The sequence below is a fragment of the Camponotus floridanus genome, unplaced genomic scaffold (assembly GCF_003227725.1).
Source record: "Camponotus floridanus strain SB8 unplaced genomic scaffold, Cflo_v7.5 scaffold9, whole genome shotgun sequence".
NCBI lineage: Eukaryota > Metazoa > Arthropoda > Insecta > Hymenoptera > Formicidae > Camponotus > Camponotus floridanus.
The window spans coordinates 2582421-2610133 of NW_020229860.1; the positions used below are offsets into that span (position 1 = coordinate 2582421).

The 27713-nt window shown below is 38.7% G+C and overlaps 1 protein-coding gene across 1 annotated transcript in view; it reads left to right on the plus strand.

Annotated features, from left to right (window-relative positions):
* The first annotated feature begins 22201 nt into the window (after positions 1-22201).
* LOC112639779 overlaps positions 22202-27713 on the plus strand; it is a 77496-nt gene continuing 71984 nt past the window's right edge. The window contains exon 1 of the mRNA XM_025414861.1: positions 22202-22258. Coding sequence (XP_025270646.1) covers positions 22237-22258 — 22 coding nt within the window. The 5' untranslated portion in view covers positions 22202-22236. The remainder of the gene's footprint in view (positions 22259-27713) is intronic.

Genomic DNA, 27713 nt, shown 5'->3' on the forward strand with positions numbered 1-27713 from the left:
CTAATGGCGTACTCGTGTTCGAATGTAGTTGCCCCGCCATGTCCATACGTCTTCTGATTAAGATTAAAGAAACCGCGTATCTCGTGGAGCCGCGCGCTTAATGTATTCACGCGCCCATGTAAAAGTTAAGAGTCGCCCCGGTCGGTGCAGCGCGCACGATAGAACGCACGAAACCCTTTCCCTGGGTCGTACCGTGTATACCGTCGTATATCGATCGGTCCGCATTCACTCACCGAGCGGCCGAAGGCGGAAGGCGAAGTCGTTGTCCCGCTTTTCGCGTAATTGCGATCTATGTTGCGGCTGGCGCGCGAGCGCGCATGCTTTCATTAAGATTGTGGCGCCTCGGGCGTAATTGGCGGCGATCACGACAAAGAATAATTAATTCGTTTACATATGCAGAGCGCGCGCGAGCGCGTTATACGTTCGAGTCTCTTCATTGTCAGGCAATACGTGCACTTAGGGCGAGGGAAACCAATGCGCTTCCCTCAAAGTAGAGGAGAAGCCTTAAATATGTCGGGTATCATTGTCGCTTAGCGATACAAGAATTGAGATATATAGCCTGAATAACGATTTTTCACGTTCGATTGCAGAGAATCTAATTTCTCGAAATTAAATTAGAACTGCATAGGAGTTAAAGAAGAGTTTTTTGAAACAGACGAAGAGCTAAAAGTACGATTTAGTAAAAAAATTTCGAGGGTATAAGCTACATTAGTTGCAACGTTTTAGTTGCTTAAGCACGATTGCGGGTTGCGGAAAATTGTTTGAGAAAATGACGAGGAAACTTGCACGAGAAATGTATATTGACAAACGCGTTCTTTAGTGGCGGATGTAAACTTGGTAGCAAAGTGGACGCGGATGAATATGCGAGGTGTGCCTGCGGGAATGCTTACTCGGCTCTCTTATACGGCCGAGTATATATATCTCTTTCTCTTTCTCTCTTTTCGTACTTTCGTACCGCAATAAACTGACATAATGACAATTAGCGTTGCGCGCCACGGAGCACCGCGATTATCGTGCCATATTGAGAAAACGCGGCTAAAATTCCTTTGCGTGCGCAACAGACGAGTTCTCGGTAATTGACAATAAATGTACGCTCCACACGGTCACGCTTGTTTTCCACTTTCTGAGGAAAGCGTCTTGTCTTCGCGGCCACTCATTTGCCTCCACAGCTGCACGCTACTTTTAGAGCTACAATTAACAGATGATGAAAACCATTCGGCAACGAAACCGCCCGCGCGCTTTGCACAATTTTACTTGGCAGAGAATATTTTTAAATCCCTAAAGAAATTCTGTATTGATAAACAATTAAATTTTTCAAAGCAAGTTTTAGGAGAGATTTTATATACATATACATATATATAGTTTGAGTTGCCAGTTACTTTTAGCATAACTCAATATTTTGCAAATTTATCCATTTCATAAAAAAACAACAATTGTATAATACAGTAAAATATTAAAAAAAAAAATAAAAATAAATGTAAAATTTTTAAATAGAATTTAATCTTTACTTATATTTCTCTTGTTTTAATAAATACATTAAATAAATATATTATTTTTAAGATAATTTATATAAATACTTTTAGTATATTTTTAAAAACATTAAAAACATAATATATTTATTTAATGTATTTATTTAAAAGAGAGAGAAATATAAAGATAAAAATAAATTTATAAATTTATTAAATTACCCGGCTATGTAATTCGAGTCACACTTTTCGCTTAATGAGGAATTTATTATGAACCGGAGCTGAAAGGATCTTTTGTAATATTCATGTAGACGTATATATCACATGTATACGAAGTAATCCGGATATAATATTTAATTATGACTTATATATATATGCCTATATACGTATACATATCTAGTGAATCTGCCGGCTAATATGCGGACAAAATGATGACACACGGAATTCGCATGACACATATTAAGCATAAATGTTACTGTTTTCAAAGCATCAATTGCAAATGATGACGGGCAACAATTGCGTCAATAGTAATCTCCAGGCACTTGGGCAATTTAATGAACCGACGATGATTCGTCGATAGATTAAAAAAAGTTTCGTGTGTCAGATTTGAAACTCGAAATAACCCGCCGCGCGGTTATTAAGTTCATTCAAAGGATACGGTTGGGAAAAAATATAACGAGAAATATAACGAACGCGCGCGCGCAACTTATCAAAAATCGAGGAAGGCAAATAAAACAGAATAGAATTGATACAAATTTCGTTGGTGCGAGATCGGGGATTTGACATAGTTTTTCGAGCGTCAGCGAGTGCGCGCGGCACTAAGATGATTTTCAATCTAAAATAACGGAATTCGTTTACACACACATCACCGTAGTTATTTCCCCGTATCGATCATAAAAATCGAAACGACATTTGTACATCGATTCCGGTATCGCCAGTCGCCCTCACCGCCTATCTCGAATGTAGAATGGACTTGGGTCGAAAAAAAAAAAATAAATAAATATTAATCGAATTCGACTTTCTCTCCGCGTCTCACGGCGCGTTACCCGAGCGGAAAAATGATTAACGGCGAGAATGGAATGGAGATGCAAAAACGAATTAACGGCGCCAGGCAAAATCGAACTCGTTAAACGAGTTTCGCGTACGAGCGCGTACGCGCCTTCGCTCGTTCGCGTATATTAATCACCGGCGCGATGGCGACGACGCAATGCAACGCAACGCAACGCAACGCAACACAAGGCGACGCGACACGACCTGACGACGACGAAGACGAAAAAACATTCCCACATGGGTCGCGCGCAATCATGAATCGGCATAACGTCGTGACTGCGTAAATACCGCGCCAATAATAAGACAAGCTCTAAATTGTAAGAATAATTAGTCGCTCCCTCGTACGGCGACCGGAAAGAGAGCGAGAGAGAAGGCTCTCCTCTCGGTATGAGATACGCACGAATTGCCGTCGACTCGAGAGCCGATATCGATTGCAGACGATGACCAGCAACAATCCTCTAGACGGATCGGATGCATGCGAACGCCGTGCGTAATGATCTAGCGATGATTCGCCAACGTATGCGAAATCATCCAGGCTGCGAACGGACGGATAGATGGACAGTGAGAAAGGAAGGACGAAAGGTGGCAGAAGAAAGGTGCGGATGAGGAGAGAGCTCCTCTCTCTCTCCGAGCGAGAACGCGACTTGAAAGTGATGTATATCGAGCGGCCGGCTCCACGGCGCTAATTACCGCTATTAGTAAGCCCCCACCATCCAGTGCCAGTGTCGGTGAACATTAACATAAGAGACAATGACAAATGACAATGACGCGACGGGGGTAACACGCCGTCGGTGCCTTCCTAAATTGCGCGTCGCCATAATCCCCATAATCTCTTTGCGTCTTCTTCTTTATGTTAAATGGATATATTTTTCTTTTTTATTTGAAGAACTCTTGCTCCGCAAAATATTACGTGTGATTGCGAATCTTAAAATAAAAGCTTATTTGTGGCATCGTAAATATTATCTTTTAAATATTGCACGAGGAAAGTAACATAAAAGTCACTTGTAATCGAGTAAAAAAATATAATTCTGTACGACGTACTTGATAAATTCAAGCAAATGCAAGCAATTAAATATATATGTAATCAATATGTGAGTAATTACATTATGCAATAATCGCATACCCGTTCGTTTACGTGACATACATAATCCACAATGTTATCGATGTTTTACGAACTATCGCTTTTATGGGACTTGAGCGAAATTGCCCATTAAATCACGATCGGTTTTGCTGTTTTTTGTCCAGCCACGTATCCCCTTCACCTTATCCTTCTTGTTTCGTCATTCGCGCGATCTCTCGACCCTCGAATCGCGCTGTCGGATCGCAAGTCTACGGGAGGGAAACGTGGCATGTCGAAGCGATTTCCGCGTGTTCCGACAAACAATTTGTTTGTCGCGAGGAGCAGACAGGAGGACGAAATTCGGAGAAAGGGACTCCCTTTGCGTTCTCCTGTCGGACGGGCTTCTTTTCGATACCCCTCGTCGTGCGGAGACTTAACGAGACCGCGAAATAAATCAGTTCTCCGACGAGAATGTGTGCTCTTTCCCCGCTCGTCTCTTCCTCTACCACCATTTCGTTTCTCTAATTCCTTTCTAGCCGATGGCGCACAGAAGCAATCGTTGCTAGAGTAACTTCAAAGAGTGCACGAGGATTACAATTTTTTTTTCGGCTGTTTTGCCGAAATTTTTACGGAAATGTATCTAATATTGTTTCTTGTAAATAAATAAAATTATAATACTATGGATAAAAATTATTTATATATGTAATTTTATTCATTAGTCTCTTGTTATTTACTAATTGTAAGAATTATTTGAAAACAATTGTTTTCGAGACGAACGATTTCAAAATATTCTTTCATCATGCTGATAACAAAATTTTGTTGTTAATAATTTTAGCTTGTTTAACTTGCGTTTAATTTGTACGATTTATTAAGAAATTTGCAAGAACCTTGAATCTCTTCATCAGAATGCATAAGATCGGCATAACTAGTTAAGTCTGAAGAAAAACCCGGCGAATATAAAAATTGCTTAGAAGCCTGTCAAGGACGCCGGTAAAGCCCTAGTCACGTTCAATCGCGATTGATAAGCCCGGCAGGCCCTCGTGTCACCGTTGTTACGCTCGCAAATTGATTCGTCCCCGATATTATAGACGATTATAATATTCACGTGCGTAAATCACCTGGGAACGATATCGTGAATGTCGACTTCTCGCGGGCGATTAAACCGCTTGATCGAGGAAATGCGCGTACAAAGGCGCGTCATGTACGAACACGAAAGAAATGCGTGACCATTAAAAGCAGCCGGGCAGCGTTTTAATTAATTTTGCAACGCGGAAAACAAGCAGAACGCGAGCGATATCGCAGACGACGTGCGCGATGAGCGAGAATGAGATGGAAAATACATCGTATTTTTACGTATCGCAGCGTGTCGTGAAAAAGACGATGAGCACCATCATCGTAGCGTCCACCAACGCTATTGATTAGGATGACTCGGGCCTCTTCGAGATAAGCCGTTCTCGCTCTTTCTTTCTCTCTCTCTCTCTCTTTCCCTCTACGTTCGCTCGCCTCTACAAAAGCCCTTGCTTATCTTTAGCCTCGCGTTGATTGAGTTCCGATGGGTGTGGCGTATTTCAAACGCCTCCGCATTAATTATTAGGTGGACTGCGGGTTTCTCGCACACTCCGTGCATCAAAAAGCGGGTCCGTAGCTGCTTATTCTCCCCTAACATTGCATCTATTAGACACTGATAATCCTCTTACGTCTTGACGCGTATTGGCGTCGGAAATATCTAACTATAGGGTGAGATCGCTCTCTCAAAGTTTTAAAAGACAAATATGTAATTATAATTGAGAAATTTTCTAAAAAAGACGTATGAATAATAAAGATATTTTGAATGCAAGGAGTATCTTAAGAATCTTTTTATATACGTTGGTACTTTCAGTAAGTTATTTTTCTATCGATAAAATAAGTTATTTATTCTATTTTTTCAGAAGTTTTAAAAATGTAAAAAAACTTCTCAAGAAGCAGAATATTCTTAATTGTGTATTTTATAATAACTATATAATAAACAAAGAATTAGTATTCGGAATAATTAGATTATTTATTATGAATTATTAATTAGCATTCTTCTCTGCGTTCCTTTTAAAATGCTCTTTTCCAATCAATCGCGGAGATACCGATGGTTGGCGATTCAACGCAGAGTGGCATGGTAAAACATGCCAGAGGTGGAAGATGAAGAAAAAGACGATGGCTCCCGGGCGGCAGGTGGAGGACCTTCCGTCGTCGCCCCTCTCCTTCCTACCATTTCCTTCTACCACGGTCCTTTACCTATATTCTTGCGGACACAGCACGTTGTTTCTGCTTTTATCATTATTGTTATTATAATTTCGGTGGATGGACCTCTGATGAAGCGAAGACTCGGGCGGCCAGGCGAGATTCAAGAGGTAAGGGTAGAAGGAGGAAGAGTCGATTTTGCGGCACAGCAAAAACAGCACGAAGAAAAAGTTGGACCGTACGGAGAGGATAAGACGAAGGTAAAAGAAGAGGAAGAAAAAATGATTACCAAGCGGAGGAGAAATCGCGAGGAAAGAAGAGGGCTCCCATCGCGGGTTTCGTGGTTGGCCTCCTGGTAATTTGTAACTTCGATATCATCGCTTTGGAGTTATTCGGAGGCACATGAATATACGTATGAGCGAGCTGACTACCTATCCACCGATAGCACCTACCCGATCCCCTTCGCTCGGGGTATCCTTCTTTCTTATTCAGGTTTTTTCAGAAAGTACTCGTATTATCGTTGTCTTGATTGTTCCACGAAGTTGCATATTAAAATAAATTTAAAAAAGATATATATCGATATATAAAATGCAAATAAAAACGTGCGAGAAATTAATAGATGATATATTTTGCGCGATAATTTAATTTCAGGAAATACAACGCGTGGATGGATTCAATCACGTACTATTTGCTGCTAGCAATTATTTTTTAAATGTTCTCGATCGAAAATTACTTTCGCTCGCTTCAACATTTTTATGTCAAACAATTCGATTTTATATTAGCAAAAAAATCTCTTTATAATTAATTGCAAGTCATTCGTTCGACGATAAATTTTACTGCTATTTATCATAAAGTTTTTATATGCTCGATATTCGATTTAATTAACTGCAACAAGTAGAAAAGCTATCGTTCGCTATTTATCGGTTTCATCTCAAAGGCATAGGCATCTAAGGATTTTCACAATATTAATAAGCAGTAGAAAGAAAGATAATCAAATTATAAAGTACAAATTTTCATCTGTAGAACATTTCGAATCTAAACTGTGTATTAAAATTAATATTTCGATAACTGTTTTATTCCTTCCGTTCCGACATAGGCACATGTTCTTTGAGGAGCTCGGCGTAGCTATTGGTGTCTGTACGCAGGATAGAAAAAAAACAACCAGCCACCATCTTCAATTTCTCGCATACACATGCATTATTACGTACATACATACACGTATACGTATTTACACGACCGCATAGATCGGTCGTTGGCCGATTACGCGGCACTCGAGCGCACATCGACGCATTGAATACGCGAATGCACGCTCCAGAATGCGCTTCCAATCGGACTGCGGCATTTCGAAATGCGAACAACATGAATGCAACGAACCCCACGCACGCATACTCAGATGTACGCGCGATTGCGTAAGACGATTGCGAGTGGTTGCGGGATCACACCTCGGGCTCCAACGACCCCGGAGGCTGCTTTGGCTGCGAAACGAGTGTCGCGGCCGCGTAATTGTGAAGGACAGGCAGAATTTCTCGCCTCGCTAACAAAGACGCGAAGGAACCTGTACTCGAGCGAATGCGTTTGACAAAGCGGGCCCCATGAAATATAAAAGAGACCAGATCCGCCGTCTCTCTCTTCCTCTTCTCTGTCTCTTCATCCCGTTCTCGGTACTGTGCAGGCCTATCAAGAGGACACAAAAAGGAAGGAGAGGCGCGGGGAAGAAAACGGGGAGGCTCGATGGCCTCATAGGTGTGCTTATGCGTCGAAAACGCCGCGGGACAGAGGCATGAAAAGAAGCCCCGTTCCGTCTCCGCTTCGGCAGCGTTGTGCGTGACATCAATGGACCGATGCCCGCGCGAGAGGAAATGTCCCACTAACCGATGTTGACAAGCATTGCGACAGCATTGCAAGGAAAGCGGCCGATTCATGATCCGACGACTCGAACGAAAACGGACACGAGGAAGCGAGAGAGAGGCTGCCAAGTGTGATATTACCGGTATAGAAGGAGAGTATTGTTTTCTTTCTGGACGGACACAAAGTGAGTTCCTCTTCAGCATCAAAGATTCGCAACGATAAGTTCCTATAGTTTTGTTGTTGTCATTTTATAGATATCTTTGGACATTTTGAGAGGATCGACCGAGACCAATTGTAAAGCCTTTATCGCGTTCTATTCTGATTCGCGTACAATCGCTCGTTCACTGAGATTATTGGTGGAACGGAACGCGGAAGAAAAAAATTAAAATTAAACCATTGATTTAATCATCACTAGTATTATTGTTCACTGGTTGGATCGTCAGTGTGTGATTGTTAGCGTTCAATTAGTTGAAGCAAATTTTTCTCGTGTGAGAAAAAATTCTACAGTCCTCAATAATATTCTTACATTACGCAGATGATTACATAAATAGGAACGATCAACGGAAACGAGGAGACAATAAAGGAAAAGAAAAAGGTGCGTTTTGACAGTGATAGGCATGCGATCACAAATTCTAGTATGCAATCCATAGAGTCGTTTTATCAGATCGTTTTATGACCGATCACTGACGCCGCCTTCTGACGGAAGGGACCCATCTGCTTCACGTTTTTTTCCGGCTGTTATGCGAGTGCGTTTCCGCGTTCAAGGTGCTATCTTGTTACGATTAATTATTATCTAAGCCGCAAAATACCGAGAAGTAATTATATCGAATAGATACATTAATTTAAGGCGATATAAAATAGTTTAAAGTATATCAGTTTTACAAAAATATTTTTGACAATGACTAATTGTATTTTACATTTTTTAAATATTGGAATAATAAAATATTCACCTTGTAAATTATAGAATTAAGTAAATTAATGTATATCATATTTCACACTCCTCCCATTCCCCTTTATTGTAATTTCAGATAAAATTAATGTTATTTAGATAAAATCTATTATCAAAAATCTCTCGAGAGATTTATATGCGTGCGCGTTATGTATATTTACTGTTATACTTTTTTTCTGACTGCGTATCCATTGAAGAAATTTAATAGCTGCACGGTGGGATATTTCAAGTTCCAAATCTGGTACAGAAATTTTCAGATCTATCGATGAATCATCGTCGGTTCATTAAATGGCCCAGCTGCTTGGAGATTACTATTGTCGCGATTGTTGCCGGTCATCATTTGCAATCGATGCCTCGAAAACAGTATGGGCTCTATTATTGATGTATGCAGGCCCCATGCATCATTTTCGATCATTTTATTCGCGTGATATTAAAGCTCCGACAGATTCGCCTTACATATGTATATTCGCGTTCAGCCCGTAATTAAATATTTTTCTGACGGGTCGCTTCGAATACGTGTAGTAAATGCGTCTGTATGAATATGTCGGTGTTACAAAAGATCCTTTCAGCTCCGATTAATAATGGATTCCTCATTAAACAAAAAGTGATTCGAATTACACGCGGTTTCGGATAATTTAATAAATATTTTATCTTTCTTTTTTTCTCTTTCAATGAATATTTAGTTTTAAATCTTGTGAAAAGAATTTAAATACATTTAATGTATAAAAATATTGAACATTGCCAATAAAAAATGCCAATAAAATTTTTGTAAAATTTCTAAATTTTGCATTTTTTTTCCTTTTTCGCATATTGATAGTTTGTTCGATATTCGTTTACTAAATGCATACATGTAATGTAATACATATTACGGTGAAAAATTCGAATAATCAAGGCCTACATATTTCGCAGAATTTTTTTTCTCTGCAAGAGAATGTCGCAAAAATATCAAATTACTCGCGATTGTCCGGATGCCCATACGAGGTCTCTCTCTCAACCGACAATACATTTATACGTGAACGAATATTGGCAAACAGGGTCGCTGCAATTATTGTCCGAAAGAGAATTCGGTAGTAAAATTTCGGGCCTCCCTCTACTACGTTTATTACATTTTATGGCGAGGATGACGAGTATGATGTTGGCGTACTGGTCTCCTTACGCATATAAGAGGCGATTTTCGATCATTATGGCCGGCTAAGTGGATCTCGAAGGAGCGATTTCGACGGTCGAAAATATTGCACATAACAAACAAACATGGGGATGACTGCGTCTTTTTTTATCGATGCGCCATCGTTTAAACCAATCGAGTAGCTCGTAAAAGAAATACGAAAAAAAATCATGACAAGAAAACGAGAGAGAAAGATATGTTAATGATCATTCATCGCGGATACAATTATTAATGTGTAGTAAATTTCGCAAAACTATATTTAAGATTTTGATTTTAACGAATAAAATAAAGCTCATTTTTTTCTTTTACGGAATTAATAATCTAAATATTATAATAGATTTTTAAAGTAATGTGCAAAAATATATGAAATTGATAATGAATTTTGCAGGCTCGAAATTATGCAAGTGGAGAAAATAGTGAACGAGCAAAGAATGCGTGGGCATGTGAGAATTCGCACTGACAAATAGGCGAACAGCAATGTTTCGTTGTATAACATATGATTCTAGCTAATGGGAGGACTTAACATCGTAATCCTTTAGTTACTTATCTCGTCATACATGTCTCGAGTCGTATTCACACATGCTATTTTTTTTATTACTTTCCTTTCCGGAATATAAATTATATTTCGTGTGTAATTAGCCAATTAATAATTATATGACTTGATTATTCAAAAATGAAAATATTTGCGAAAACCTATTGCGTTACACTTGAAGACTTTATTATCTCATACCTAATAACCTCTCTATTAGGAAAGCAGTTTCTGAGCTTCGAGATATATGCTATGTAAATTTATCACAGATGTGCAATAAGCAGAATCATAAGGAGTTATCTCCGACAATATCCCGAGAACCCGCCTTGTCCTTTCGAAATGGCGATATTTCCTCATGATTAATCGCGCGCGAATAAGAAACACTTTTCAATATTTTTGCGCGACGTGCATTAAGCGCATCGGAGATTGATTTATCTACCGTGCAGAGCCATAAAAAAGGCGCGATAAGCATATCGCACGAGGCTTTCGAAGGTACTATCATGTGCGAATGAAAACTCAATGACGACCACGGGATTTTCTTCCGCGTGGAAAGGATGGGAGGGGGAAGCACACCTTCGTGCCTCTTAGCCGGTCGTTAAGTAAGACGGTTACATTGAGAGATGGCCAATGTAAATTGCGATGGCGCGGTACGTATGTGTCGTGCGGCCCGTGTAACGATACATCAACGTCAGCAAATTGTGATAAATAAAGCGCAATTGAAGGCGCGAGGACGGGCGTACAGGCAAGGCAGCCACGGCGTGCGCGCGGTTGGACGATGGTGAATTTACTTTTCAGCGGACGTTAAAGCCGTTCGCGAATCCTTATCTCATCGAAGCGGCTCGCGCGGATGCTCGCGCTAACGACATAATGAGTTGTTATTAATTAACGAGGCTCATTGGCGTAACGTGCATAATACGAATCATCGGATATAATGGACGCGAGGCAGCGACGAGGCTGTCGTCGGCGGTCAAACGAGATATCCAACCCTTGCAGGACGTCGTCGCTTCAAGGATGTTTTGATGCATTCAATGACGGAATAAAAGCCGATTCGCGCGTCATAGAAATATAAATATCTCCAGCAGATCAAAAGAACGATTGTAAAACAAAATGTGAAAAGGTCGAGAGTAAAAAGGATGTAATATTATATTAATTGTAATGAAAAAATGCAAACAGAAAATAATATAAAAGAGAGAAAACTAATTTATAGCGCAATGTTTAAAGCGGGTAATACTTTGGATAAGTTTAGATTACTGTTATTTCTTCGCATTTAATAATATCATATTATATAGATAGATATATATGTGTATATATAAAAAGAGATAGATATTATATTAATTAAAGACACATTTAAAATGATTTTTTTATTTATATTAAAATTAAAGTTTATACTAAGAGATTTATGCCTAAAATTTATTTATTGACGAACCTGTGTAATTACTTAATTATCAATGTATATATAATAATGTTGTCTTAAATAATGATTCAATAAGCGCAGTAAGATATTTTTATACAATTTGCCATATGTCAAAGAATCGTGACAATCGAAATTTCCAGGTAGCCCGTAATCCATCGTCAGTCTGTTAAAGTCGCCACAAGCCGTTATTAAATTATTACGCGGTAGCGGGTTCCTGAAGAGAGAAAAAGAGAGAACGCGCGATTATCAGAATTATTCGGCTGTATATCATTATTAGAACTAGAGAGGCGAAGAACTCTCCATGTATGTCGAAGTGCGACGACAAGCGTGGGCTCGTCGAGAGTCGCTCATTATCGTAATTGGATAATACCTATACTAGACCTGCTTTTCTTCGTCAAAACGCGCCGTCATAACGGTTTAATAATAAACGGTCCTACATGCAACTGTAAAGAATAAATACCGAACCCTATTAGTTTCTTCGATTTTCTATGATCCTTCATTCTTGTTTCCAAAGACAAATAATAACCTTTCTGAATCTAATAATGATTTTAAAGACTAGTGATTTTATCTGACAACGATTAATGATTTTATCCGATTTTTTGAGCGAAGCAAAGTATTTAAAAAATCTGCAGACTTTATGCAATCCTTGAGAGATAAAAAATATTTTACGACTCAGCCATCAATAATTACAAATCTCAAATTCAATTTGCATGTATGTAATTTTTTTTAAATACTCGACAAAGCATTTATCGCGTTATTCGTGCGTAAAATGTATCGACGGAGAATCATATAGAGTTCAAGAAGATTCCCGATATCTCTGAACGTAAAGACAGATAGGACACGAAATATAAGGAAAAAAAGGAAGAAGATGGAAAGCAGAGGAAGAGGCCACTGCCACCGTCTTGGTTGCATGGCAAGCATTATCGTGGGCACTATAGAAGCAATCAGCAAGCGATGGGATGGAGGAGGAGAATCGTCGGCGCTATCTACGTAATATATCGTGGATTAATTAATCGTTTAATGAAACAGTAGTTAGCCGTGATGATTGTGATATTTTATTATTATCCCTCGGCGAGGGAGAGGCATTCGGCGAGAGGGTCCCGAGGACGGGACCGACGACCTTAGGGGACGCATGGACGAAGGCCTGGGATAAATAAGGAAGAAGAAAGAGGACGTGAAAAAAAAAGAATTTCTGGCTGATGATAAAGAAAGAGAGAAAAAGAAGGAGAGCGAAAAAAGGTTCGAAGACGTGGACCAAGAAGCAATTTGCGAGGAAATCTTTGCTGCCTGCCAGAGCAACGATTGTTTGCGCTTGATGTATGGAATGTTCGCGAATAGTTTTCGTTCCGTTATCATGTGTGCTGTTGCGCGTAACGAGATTTATGCCGCAGTTTCGCGAAATTACTTTCTCAGGATGGTGAAGCCAATTTTCTATTATATTTCGCCAGAGTTGTTCTCGCGCTGTAACTAAACGATTAAGTCCGACTAATTGTGTGATATGAAATTTCGAAAAAAGTAATAAAGTTAATTCTTTCAAGATTAACGCCGACAAGTTCCGGCTTAATTACACGTAATCCATAATCGCGATATTTTTCCTCATTTTTTGCTATGCATGTGAATAGCAGATTTAAATTTCTATCATCGCATATTATACATGCCATTTATCAAGTATTATGCAAGATTATCTGCATTTCACTTCGTCTACGAATTTTGTTGAGTCATGTTTAAGTGCGAAATCGAGTTTTGATATCCTTAGATAGGAGAAAGGCCGATATATCACGCTCAATATATAACTTTCAGCATATAATTCTCAAAAAATCAGATGTTTACCAGTTGATGGGACTATCTAGCGCAAAAAATCGCTTCTCATCACATCGCAAAGCTATCATTGGGCGCTCTTGTTGAGTGATAAATCAACGCTTGTAAGGGGCCGAGCGATCGCCGTGAAATAAATGCAAGCGGCGGCAGTAATGTTTTTCTCTTCTTGCACACACGCTTCGCGAACGTAGAAATTCCGCGCAGACGACGACACGAGTCAAGAATTCGTGTCGGTGGCCGCCAAATTGCACGCTCGTTATAATACGCGGGAGTGTTCGATAAAACGGGAGTGTTTAATAATGATTTCGTAACCGGATCTCGTCGATTAATTTCTATTTTTCGCCCGCTCTCTTAATCTCGATTTAAAAAATCTGGCCTTCGTCAAATTAGATCGCGTCTATCAGAAAATGTAATTTTATATATATGTATTATATATATGTATTTATATTATATATATATTTATTTAATATATTTATTTAATATATTTATATTATATTTATATTATATATATGTATTTTATATATATGTATTAATTTGATCCTCTGATCCAGATTGCTCGAGCTCGTTCAGCAAGATTTTGCTCTTTTCCTATTTTAAACATTGAATTCCTATTGAACAATTCAAGCGATAAAATCTGAATTAATGCAACAAATCAATATATAAATATAGCTCTAAGTTTTCTGATAAATACAATCTTATTTGACAATGGTAAAGTTATTTTCACACAAACGAATTATAGACGAGAAAATCGCAATGAATGAAAGAAGAATGTGAAGGTAAAATTCTATCGAACTCTACTCGATGGCGACTTTGTTCTCTCATTCTTATTTGAACCGCGCCGCTACAATAATGGATAGTACTTTGATCGAACCGAATCCCTGTGTCATGACTTTGAGAATGGATTAAATGGGAATGGATTTAATGAGAATGGATAATTGATTAAATATAAATTTAACGTAATCTATATAATTCACATTTATACTATACTTGTATGATTGTATGCTTTTATAATGGCTACATTCTAGAATATAAATAATCTGAATCTATATCAATTTTATTGGAAACAAATGACGCGGCCGCTCGGAATAAATTTACATAGTGCATCATTTGATCTAAATCCGATCGAATCGTCGCGTGTCCGAAATAGAGCTGTACTCATTGCGGAAACCTCCGCGCACACACACACACACACACACACACACACACACACACACACAACCCGCGCGGCGTCTGGATAGATAGTTTCTAATTAGCGAACTTCCAACCCGAGCACGAAATTAACATTTAACTGTGCGGACACCTGGACGCAGATGGACAGCTAACTAATGCGCGAGCCCGAAGAAGCCTCGTCGAGCCATATCCGTTACATGCATGCATGTTGCGTGTATGCGTTCTACGCACACATATATATGTTTAGAATATGTTAATAATTACACGTGTGTAGCATCGTTCGTTGCAACGCGCATTGTCTAACCGTCGAACGTTTCCTTCGTGTGCGTGATACTAGACTTACACAGAATCAAGAGGGGAACCAACACACATTCGCACGTACACATTCGTAGACATACATTCGCGAGACAACGAGAGAGTAAAGAAGGAGAGAGGATGCTCGCAGGAACAGAAGGCGGTGCGGCCCAGGACTTTGATTTACATTCTCCCTAATTACAAATGAAACGCGCGCGCTTATTGGCGCGTCAGTAGCCTCAAGAAGAATGAGATTCGAGTGAATGCATGCGTGCGTGCACACGCACACAGATGCGTGTGTGCGGCATCTCCTCTCGATATGTCAGCGAGCGCGCACGTAAGCGCGATGCACGCGTGTAAGTATGCGATATACACGGGACGCGTGCAGGAGGTAACGAGCGATCCGCAGCTTCGGAAGGAGCTTGCAGCGCGAAGAGGAAGGGGAGAAGACCGACCCCGATGCCGGCGTGCGAATCCTCTTCTCTCCGGCATTTATCACCCGGCAGCCGCGCCAGTTTACGCGCTTTTAGATCGCGCATGTATAAGTCGTAAGACGGATGAGGGAGAGATGGAGGTAGGAGGGAGATGACGAAGGATACAAACGGGAGTACGCGAGGTAGATTGCGAGACTGTCTTGAGATTCATTCGTCGTCAATCGCTGTCTTGCCAGAAACGTCGGTTATTGATAGTCGAAATTTGTTCGATCCGGATACATCGATTCGAGGTACCGAGAGAATCCCGGGGAAAACAATTTAGCGAATTACAGGGCGCCGACTTTACGAAATATATCAAGACTAGATGCTTTTATTAATTTATAGACGAATCGGACGAGCAACGATCCAAATCTTGTCCTTCGCGGACGCAAAATTGCCGTGACTTTATCCCATTTCGCGACGCGTAAAATAATAATCTTCCACCAGCAAATGAATCGACGAGACCCCGCAATAATGCATAATGAATAATACATAACGAAGCGAGCGAAGCCACTTTTTAAATGACATCGATCGGACAAACGCGGATCCTCCTCTCGCCGAAGGGAGATGAGAGCGCGAATCGACTCTCGAAGACGAGATGCGCGAATTCTTTTTCTCCTCGGCATTTATCACTCAGCCGCGGTGCCAGTTTACGCGCTTTCAGGCTGCGCTTGTGTGCGCGCCAAGACGAATGAAAGAGGAGGCGAGAGGAGAGAGGAGCATTGCGCACGACCGCGAGCGTTTAAACACTCGCGCAGAGCGAACGGACGCAAGATGAGATGCAATGTGCGAGCGGTATCGGGCTAATGAATGTAGATTTCGCGCCACGGCCAGCAACAGGTATCGATAGTCGGAAATTTGTCTCTGCGCTCGGGATATTAAGTTACCAGCGCCACGTGTGTGGGTAAAACATCGTACATACGACCGAATCTGCGATATGCGTACACGAGTCTTCGATTACGCGGCCTCTCTCTTTAAAAACAGAGAATAAGATCTTCTTATCTCCGAAATCATCCGCGTTGTTTGAAATCACATGCGTTGCTATTCATATATAATTGTAGGTTTTTCGTTAAAAATAACTTTGCTCTAACCTGCATTAAATTATTTCGCTCGCTGAGTGAAAATTTTAACAAAAAAATGACAAGAAATTAATGTACAAATTTTTATCAAGTTAACTTCTTTAATTTTAGATTAGAGAAAGAAAGAGAGAGTATGCGGTATATACATATATTAAATAGATAACATTATATGTATATAGAAATCAGTTACACTCTACTCCTTGATTAGCTTCTATTGTACACCGTAAGCTGGTGGGAATGCGAAAATGTCACTCTCACGACGGCGATAAACATGTGCAGGAAACGGTCCAACAGGACAGACGAATGGAGACCATTCCTCGCGCGCAACGCGAAAGGAGGAGACATCGAGGGCCAAGAGGACCAGACAGGAGACAAAAGACGAAGGGTGAAAGAGACAAGGAGAAACAAGAGGAGAGAGACGGAAAACGTTTCTTGAAACCGGGTGCGATTCGCGCGCGTTCTGCGCTTCTCATGAAGCGCGCATACTTGGCCGCGGAATGCGTGCTCGCAGAAAACGAGGGGAACAGCTATTGTCTTGTCAGCGGTGGCCGTTAAATCTGCCCGCGGATCTCTTCACGATCGTACCCAGTGTCCGCCGATTCCTACACCCAACCCCATCGATTCCGCTTTCTTGTCCCGAGCTCTTGTTGGTCGTTTTCGTCGCGTTATTTTGTTTTTTCGCCCCTACGACGATTCGTCCCGATTTTTCGCGGCTTCTTCTAAAATGATAATCGTCCGAGAAGAGTAAAGAAGAGACGACGCGTTAGATATCGCTATTATACTTATCAAAATAAAATGATTTTCTTACAAGCGGAATTAAGAATCAATTTTAACTATTTTTCGAATCGGTGGAATTTGGAAATTTCTTCGCGCTTTGAAAATATTTATAAAAACAAAAAATACCTTTAATACAATTTTTTAGTGATTTATGTACATATATCAGCAGGTAAAATTAAAATCTAAATTCTTACAAGTACATTTTTAGTACATGTAAAAAACTAAAATAAAATAAAAATAATTGCGACGTTGAATTAATTTAACGTCAAATGTATTAAGCGCAAAGAAAAATTATTAATTCTGAAAATTCATCTGCAAATATAAGTAATTTTCAATGTAAATTTTTCATATAAAATCTTTTATAAAAAATTTTATTTTTTCTAAAAAATTTTGATCAGATTATAAAATTTAAATTCTTGCAAACTGTAAAATAAATAATGCTCATTCAGAAGTTTATAAAAAAATCCAATAATGTTCTTGTATTCAGCGTTATTGGATATTTCACTCATAGATCAATATTTATTGAGTAGAAACCACATAGAAAATTCTTAGAGAGTTCTTCATACAAATTCATGGGATGTATCCAGATTTTTCTTTCAATAAATAATGATGCAAAGAAACTCTGAATGATTATATATAAAACCGACGAAATATGCGAATAAATCGATTACAATTCAACAAATCATCGAGGGGACATGACTGGAATTCGTTTCTCTAACTGCAAAATTCACCAATATTGAACGAAACTTTATTGCGCTGATATTTTGACGTAATTGTGGAGTATGAACAATTTGACAACGCGTAATCGTGATAACGTTTTTGATGATTCCGAGTTTAGTATCCGGGTACTCGAAATCCCCGGAAAAGCTGTGACAGCGACGATGATGTCGTGCTCTATACACCTGGTATACGACCGTAATAAACGCAAAGTTATTGCATCTGTTTTTATGCGTGTAGAAATATAAAGGCCGGTTACCAACGCAACTCGCAAAGCTCAGAAAATATTGAAACACAGTAGGAGAGCTCGTAACGATCGCGCATCCGTCGACTTTACCGCCGAAGGATTAGCTCGTGGCTCGTAAGAACTTTAGACTCGGCAAGAGTTACGTCAAGTAACGTCAATCATATTGGTTACATACGTACTAAGGCGCCACGTACATGAGATAAGTTTGAGAGTAGCGGCGAGCGAGCGCGAGAAAGGGATAAATCGAGAAATGATAAAACGATCCGAGTTCAGAAAAAAGCGCGCGTGTGATGTCCTATCATGTTGTGCACAAACATTCTGCTTCGTAAATCGCAGACTATTTTCTCCTTACTACTCGACAATTATAAAGCCATCTTTCAATTTTATCTAAATTGTTGCGTATATCTTTTTTTAAAAACTCGACGCGAATTAATTTCGAAATTTATTTAGAGACTAAATGCATCTTTAATTGACTTTAAGAATATGTACGGATTTTATATATATACACATATATGCGTTTCCTATATAATTATAATGTTATCCAAAATCAACTATTGCTTAAATAAATGTTAATTAAATAAAAATATATATCAAATATATAATAGTATTAAATCTACAATATGTTTGTAAGAGGATTAGCCGCAATAAATATAAGTCGATGAACAATTAACATTTAGTACATCATTATTGATTGGATCAAATTGATTTAGCATATCATAATATTTTTTGACGTACAATTTTTAAAATATAACAATAAATTCTGTGCTTTCTTACAATATAAAATTTAGTACATCAGTATACATTAATTAATCCTTAATCATTATGTAAATAATGTTATATAAAAATTGTGAAAAGTTATAAAAATATATCTCATTTCTTTTACATTTATTTTTAAAATAATTTCTTGTCATATTATATTAGAAAATAATGCTTGCTAATATATCCAGAAACAGAATTTATTATTATACACTCGTATAAATTCGTCATTTTCTAATCTACAATTTTTAAAATGTAAAAATAAATCCTGTATATTTTTTAAATATAATATAAAATTGTATGCATCAGTGTATTTCTTAATCGTCATATAAAAAAATAATGTAATATAAAAATCTCAAAAATTACATGAAAAATATATTTTATTTTAATGCATATTTTTAAAATAATTTGTCATATGAAATAAATGATCATATGAATAAATGATTTTCATGTATCCGTAAATAAACAGAATTTATTATTACAATTGTATCAACTCATTACGTATGGATTAAACATGATCTAATTAATGATCATAATTATAGACTCACCCGTCGTCCTACTGTTTCCTTCTCGTCATCTGCTCCATTCATCTTTCTCCGAAGCTTCGATTATCGATGATTGATGATTCATCGCACCATGTAAGTGGATCGATCAATTGAGCGTCAATTATTATCACTCTCACGGTATTTGCAATATTCAAAATTTGATTATTGCGCTATACTTTTTTCGACACTCCTAAAATGTACACTTATATATCCACCACTATCGGAACAAAATTCATGATCTTTTTTTTTTTCGACATTCACGCGCGACGATATACTTTCGATCAAATATAGATTAGACGATATTAAGAAGATATTAGACGATATTAAGCACACATTTGCGCACTCGTGTCCGACATTTTTATTCGACTCTCGACGATATTTATGCGCGACGATTATCCATCGACATATAGCATCATTATTCACTATCAGTCGCGACGTTTATATTAAAATGTAATGCAATATAACCTTGATACTTTTTCCCGGCATTCCCGAAGCTCACAATTATCACTCGACGACCGATGGATGCATAAATGTGTCCAGTGACTCGTATTCGTGACAATCATGCGATGATTACCATTCGATGACACGCAAACGTGTAAAAGATTGACACGTTAATAATCGAGATGTCGAAAAAGATGAAATTGTCGACGCAAACCACGATTTACACAGTCACTACACTCGCGAAGCATTTTACCTCAAGACGCCCGAAATTCAACTATCAACTGCGCGACGCACAGTCGTGACGTCACGCGCCAGTTCGCGTCTTCCCCCACTACCGATTCCGGGAATCGAGCCCGCGAGTCTATGTTTTTGTTTTCCAGTAATCGCCTCGGGCGATACGCATTCCTTTGAAGGAATGTTTATGTATTTCGTACTTTCTCGCGTCTAATTCCAGAAATATATTTAGTGTCTCGTGTGCTCGCGTCGAGTCAACTTCAGAAAAATGTCCTGCGCTTTACCGATTAGAAACGTGAAGATATATATAACGAATAATATATCGACTATTGCGTAAAACGATTCTTTCTAGTTCTAACGTAATAATAATTAATAATTATTTGTCGATGACGCATAATTAGTCCCGCGTTCAAAGGAAAGAAAATATTCAATGCGAGAAAAAAAGGAAATATTCGTTGGAAGTATAAACACGCTAAAATGTTCGTTGAAAGACATTCGACGAAGCTTCTGTAATTCACGATTCCGCGCCGATTAAATATCCATCACTATTCTCGCGTTAAATCGAATTTACGTCGAATTTCCATCGCGATAACCGTCCAATATTTTCCTCGGCACTCCCGAAATTCGTCTGAGCGTCATGGCGGCCATTCGGCGACTAGCCGAAAACTCGCGCGATTGTATTAAAGGGCCGCACACGCGTCACTCGTTAAAGCGTCCGTTGCAGAATCTCGATGCGTTGACCGCGATATGCATATCGATTAAATAAAGATCATTATCACTCGCGAGAGGCTTAATCTCAACGTGATCGTTCAATATTTTCCGACACTCGCGAAATTCGACCGCTTGTTGCCTCTCGGCGCAAACCGCGACTTTAAGGGTTCACATATCGATCATCACGGCTTTTGTCGTTTAATCTTGACGCCAGACGCATCTGATTAACCGCGCATGCGCCATGAGTTTATTAGACAGCTGATTAAATATTAATTCTATTAAATTCAAAATTTATTTATAATTACGATATAAATGGAGTACGCGATATTTTATTTTAGTAATTAATTTCAATTCGATATATCACTCTTATATATTCGCGACGATTAATAATGTGCAATTAAAAAAGGCGCCATGTTTGTTGGGTTCACATTTCACTAGGCAGGGATGCTAGTTCCTCACAAACGCGACAACTTCTTGTCAGTATTTAATGACATGTCGTGACGCGTTCGTCGCGATTCCAATATCAGAATCTTCCATCGATCGAAAGGTAATTGCTAATTAATATTACGTGTTTTAATTCGGCTGCAAGTACGCGCGATTAAGTTTCTATAGCAAGTCTATCTCGAATATTCTCGGGCAAATTTTAGATAGATTTATCGAATATATTTGATACGTTCTAACACGACATATTTATGACGTGACTCGGTTTCAATTTCAAGAATCGTCGTATCGAGTCTGTTTTTTTTTTTAAATATGCTTTGCAGTGCGCGATATTCTATTTAAATAAGGAAAGTATGTGTTTATATCACATATCACATATCTTCGCGTTAATTCCGATAAAACGTTTCGGCGTTTTTTTTTCTCAGCCGTTGAAAATGAATGAGCATAGATGGCGCTGAAAAATGTCGAGAATATTTATATAAATCTCTCTCCTCTCTTATCCCTAATATGATATTAATTAGTAATTACTCATTGATCGACGAAGTATAATTCCGCGTTAACGAATATTAAATATATCGGAAATGAAATATTTCTGTGGCGGCTCTTTCGCCGGGTGATCGAAAAATTATCGGCGCGTTTTTCGCGTTGCGAGTGAATATGTGAGTGTGCGTAAATTAAAAGTAAATACATTTCGAAAGTGTAGTATTTAAATCGTATATCGTGTAAATATTCTCGCGCAGCCGCGTAATCGAATGTGTTTTCGTGATTTATCCATGTGTGTGAATAAATCGTCTTCGTGGAAGCAAATGGAAATTGGCATTCATGAACCGGCAAATATACCATGCAACAAGTGCCAACAATTGGTGAGTAAATTATGCTCAAATTTTTTTGGTAGCTAGAGTAAAAAGAGTAGAGTAACAAGATACGTTGAGATAATTTTTAGCTGATATCCAAAGAATTCAAAATTATATTTTATCTATTAAACAAAGAATAAATTTTATAAACGTATCGAGAAAGAGAGAAAGAGAAAAAAATCAAAAGGCTCGTCGTTTGACATTTCACTCATATTTTCATTTATGAACGATACATTCATTCGTCTAATATATCTAATGTGTCCACTACGACTCGTGCGTGCGTTTCCGGCACAAGATCCTTTCCTTTTTCCGTTGCATTTACGAGTTGGTTATAGACGATCGAACTTGTACCGATCGATCGTGCGCAGTTCGACGATCAGTTAATCTGACAAAGCTCGGAGATGGAAATGTCCCGGGGAGACGAACGAAGTGCGGGACGTCAAAGAGGAGACACGTATTACAAAGAGCGACGTGGACGTGGACATGGAAAGGACGACGAGGACAATGAGCGTTGAAGAGTAAGAAATCGTTGGGCGAAGACGTATCTCTTCCATGTACGAATAGAATATTTTACCTTAGGTGATCATGCAGCGTCTAATAGGGGCCCGGATCTTCGTCACGGATGTATCAGGGCACCGCGAGGTCTCGCATTTCTCGCATCGATAGAGGGATATCGTTGTGTACGAGAGACGAGTTTGCTTGGCGGCCCACGCCTCACAAGAGAGCGTGCTCTCTTTCGTTTCGTTAAAAATCCCGCTCTGCCTCTTTATCGGTCCGGCTCTCTTTGCTCGTTGTTACGGTACAACACCGCGAGCTATATTAATTTCTACACAGCATTGATTAATGCCGGTGCCCGCGATCGTGCCGACCATTCTCGAGCGATGAGCGAGACAGGGAGGCAGAAGGAAGGGGGGCATATATTCGCGGGTGCTGGGACCGAGGGGCGACGCGAGATCGCGTGACGGCCAGATATTTGTGGGACACAAACCGTGAAATAATAGAGGCACGCTGCACCGCGATAAGTCGGCATCTCGAATCGTTCAACAAATCTTGGAAATACGGCAGGAGCGGCCAGTATCGAAAGGGACACGAGCGGCTCGATGCGAACTGGTTTCGTCTCATTCGGCGATTAACGTTAATTAATCGCGGCTCGAGACGGTCGCAATCGGCGCTCAGTATCGTCGGTTATTCCACGCGAAAGTGCTTTTGCGTGCCTGCCAAATATTAGCGACGACGATCGGACGAATCCGAGAATAGGAGCCGGTGCAAATATGATATGAACGTAAGTTCATTATTTAATTATCGTGAGTGAGTAATATTACAAAAAGGGAACGTTAATATGTTATATACATAAATTTTGAAAGAAATGTATCGTTCCTTTCACATTTTAAAAGTATTATAAATGTAAATGATTTTTTTTAATAATAATGTACGCTTCTATTGATGAGATAAAATACATATAATAAGTTTTTATAAATTATACACATTTTCAAAATATGATTCTAACAAATGTTACAAATTTTATCGTTTGTAACAATTTGCAAATACGATAGAAAAAAAGAGATTCGTCATCTTATATATTAGCATAAATTATATAAGTAGTAAGTAGATGTACATATATTAGACAAATTATATTAATCGCGAATGAGAGAAAAAAAAATAAGTAGAATATTAAAGTATCAAGATCTTGGATAATGAATTATTTGATATCTGTTCTGCAGTAAACAAATTCGTTAATTTAATTTTGTGTGTATAATTTAAAATCAGAAGAATATTTTTTCTGTAAATTCCAAGACGTTGTATTCCAAATTAAACTGATGCACCCGTGGAGAGCGCCGGCATATCGGATTACGACTCGGTTTTTCCCAAAGTCAGTCGGATTTCATGCTTAGAATAAGTTAACTTTTTTCGCGCGCGACTGTCAGAAGACAACAAAGAAACGAATCGCCTTACCGAGTGGAGTCATCGGATGAATTACGATCGATCGTTTTGATCCTGCAAAAATCACGATTCCATGAAGTATGTCACACTAACTTTTTTGTCTTTTATCTCTATTTTTTTATTGCTTTTCCAAATCTGCCATTTATAAAATAATCTTGATATAAAGTGATATAAAGTGAATTAATATTTTTTTGTTTAAGATAAATTATATTTATTTTTTTATTTTTTTATTTAGTCTCAAAATAAAAATAATTAAAATTAATTACATTTAAATCAAACCTGAAATTAATAAATATGATTATTCAAGGATGTTTAATAACAACAATTTTAATAACAATTTCATAGAGCTCGTAGATTAATAAATAAATCTCTCTTTCTCGATCTCGTAAATCCAATCCTGCTTTGAACCGTACCGCACGATCTACTTCGTGACTGTATCTACGATCTCGTGTTAAACCAGAGATTATATGTTAACCTATATATACACGTGATTTTATAGTAAACTACATAGTGTTTCTCACAACTATATATAATGGAATAAATATCACAATCTACTATTAACTTACCATTTTAATTTTTTCGTATTCTGAAATTTTTTCGAAATCTTATACTTTTTATAAGTGAGAGCTATTAACTTATTAATTTAATATAATACATATTTTTTTCAAAACGTTTTAGAATAAACCTAAAACATATTTCGATATTAAAAATAATAATATGCGATTTGGGAACGATATCCTTTCGCGGAATTTTATTGAACCTCAATTAATCGTTCAATCGGTCAATTAACCAAGACTCGCACCGCTAATATTTTCGCACGGCAACTTGTCCATGACGGATCTATCATTAAGCGCGCCTTGCTTTTATCCTACGCACACATTGACGCACGTACGCGTGCGTCGGTGGCGAGAGCTCGCGCAAGATAAAGGATAGAGAACAGTAGCGGCAATCAAGCCAGACATCGGACAGTGACGAATGCCGCGTATCATCGCGTATCATTAGCCTCGACTTAAGGCATTCTCTCTCTCTCTCCCTCCCCGCACATCCCCCTTTCATGTTCGCACACCTACGTCTCTCGCTGGCATTGAAATCCGCCGAGAGAAAAAGAGAGAGCATGAGCTCGCATGGCCAACAGGCGAACGTACATGCGCTCTCCTTCGAGGACGATGATATAAGCGCTCGTTCCAGCCTGAGTATGGAACGATACCGTAACAAACGTACACAATGTATGTACACGGGGCGCAGGTTCCGTGTACGTCGCCGGTAACACGGGCGACAAGTAAGCCAGAGGGACGATATAATCTCTGCATATACGACTTCACTCTCTTTGATTCTTTCGCGAAAAAGTATGCGCGCCTTCTCTCTCTCTCTCTCTCTCTCCCCCTAAAAAAATGCAATCTTTCGGCGAGCATGCTCTGTCACTTGACGGTCCGTAATTTACTATCCGCACGCCACGATTTACCATTCGCAGAGACCTCAGAGGACTTTCGGCTCTCTCGATTTCTCGACGGAGGTATTATTAATTATTGTCGCGGCCGATGCACTCGCTTTGTCCGCGCGAGATAAACGAGCGTGCGAATTCGCTCAATTACGGTGGTATCGCGACATTTCGCAATTATTCCGCGGTAGCGGTATGTAAGATTCTTTCGGGAAAAGCCGTTCGCGATTATGCTTTTACACTGCTACTTTTATTAACGACCATAAATAGGATGGCCCGTAAAACTTATAAGATAATACGAGTCGCAGATGCATTAAGTGGCCCTCCTCTGTAAATGTATATTTTATAATTTTACTAATAAAGTTTCTCTAAAATCTTAATGGATAAGTCATAGAAATTATGCATTACGAATTGTGTAACGAATTGTGTATCTTTCTTACAATTCACAAAGTTTATTTCAATGTTATGTTCCAATACTCGCGAATTATTATATGAAAATAAAAAAAGAAAGAGAGGACAAGATAAAATAAAAATATTATTTACTAGAAATTTGATTAGAAATATCTTATATAGCTATAATAGCGGATATTAATATGATACGATGCTTCAAAATATCCCTGCAGCGTCAGCTTCTCACAGGGATGCACCCTGATCGTCCGAGATCGCTCTTTATATCTGCTCATCATGAACGCGAAGGATATAACGCGATATTAAATTTAATTGTTATTTCGCGGTTTACGCGCGGTCGGACTTAAGTATCGTTTCGTGTTAAGGGCCCGACGAACGAATGACGCGCTCTCGGAATCTTCTCTCTCTCTCTTTCTCTCGTCGACGCATCGCATGATAGCGCGAGAGTCTCGGATGGGAGCCGGCGGGCGCATCCGGACGGAATGCGGCAGGAATTCAGGATGCGTCTCCCTCGTGAACGGTAGCCGAAGGGCGTTGATACGTCGAATCGGTAGTAAATGAAACGGAGGACCTGGGCACGTGGAAACACGGGTGGACGCGTGTGCGAAGAGTGCATGTGCGTGATAGTCCGTATGTACGGGTGAGACAGCCACCCAAGAAGTTTTCGGTTCTTGGTTAATAGCGCGCGATACAGAGAACGGCGGAGCCTCTAAAACTTTGCCGGCCATGGAGATAAGAGCACCGGCGGGAAGAGTGCTTCACGCATTCTCGGTCGCTTTCATCGCGACACCGGGATTCCTCCAAGATTTAGCTAATTTAGTACTTGAAAAGTGCCCGTAACGCCTGAATCTAATAAACTTCGATCGTATATTTGTCATTTGAATTTTTCTCCACTGGCATTCGTCGCATTAAAAAAGCTGGCTTGATCTTCGATTATGTCTTACACGCCTATGGCATATTAATTGTTGATGAGTGTATGAGTAAGAGCCTCTTAAAACATGTAAAGCATGATTAGTTTCGGATTAAAGACGATTTATTTCAGACGATTTAATTTCATTAAATCAGATTTAAATACGAAACGCCAAAAATAAATTAAATACGGAGCAACAAAAACTAGATAAAGAATATTTCGTAGTATGTAATTAATATACTTTCTAATAGCAATATAATAAAATAATATAATTTTAATGTAATATATTAAAAAAAAGAAAACACAAAATAATCATTATTGATAAAAGTAACAGAGAGGAATATTATTCAAAAATATATATTTTATATATAAATATATCTTTTGTATTAAATATATCTTTTGTATTAAATATATATAAGATAATAAAAAAGAATTTCTCTTTCTATACAATAAAATTAAATGTTTTGAGAAATTAATCTTTTAAAGTTTTAAAATTAACTCTCAAACCACACAAAATAAATTTTCAACGATGTCTCTTTTTATTTTACTTTCGCACAAACTGTCGAGATGTAGCACAAATTGCCGAGCGTTGTATAAATATTTGTGATCTCGAGTATGATGCAAGGATATTCGTCAATAAATGCTATTCATTGAAAATATCACTGCAGTCCTTAAGGTCGTGAGAACGCGAGCGGCGCCTCTTCGAGCTTGAAGAGGCGCTATCCAGAATCATTCTCGAAGACTCGTTCCATCAACTTAGCTGACAC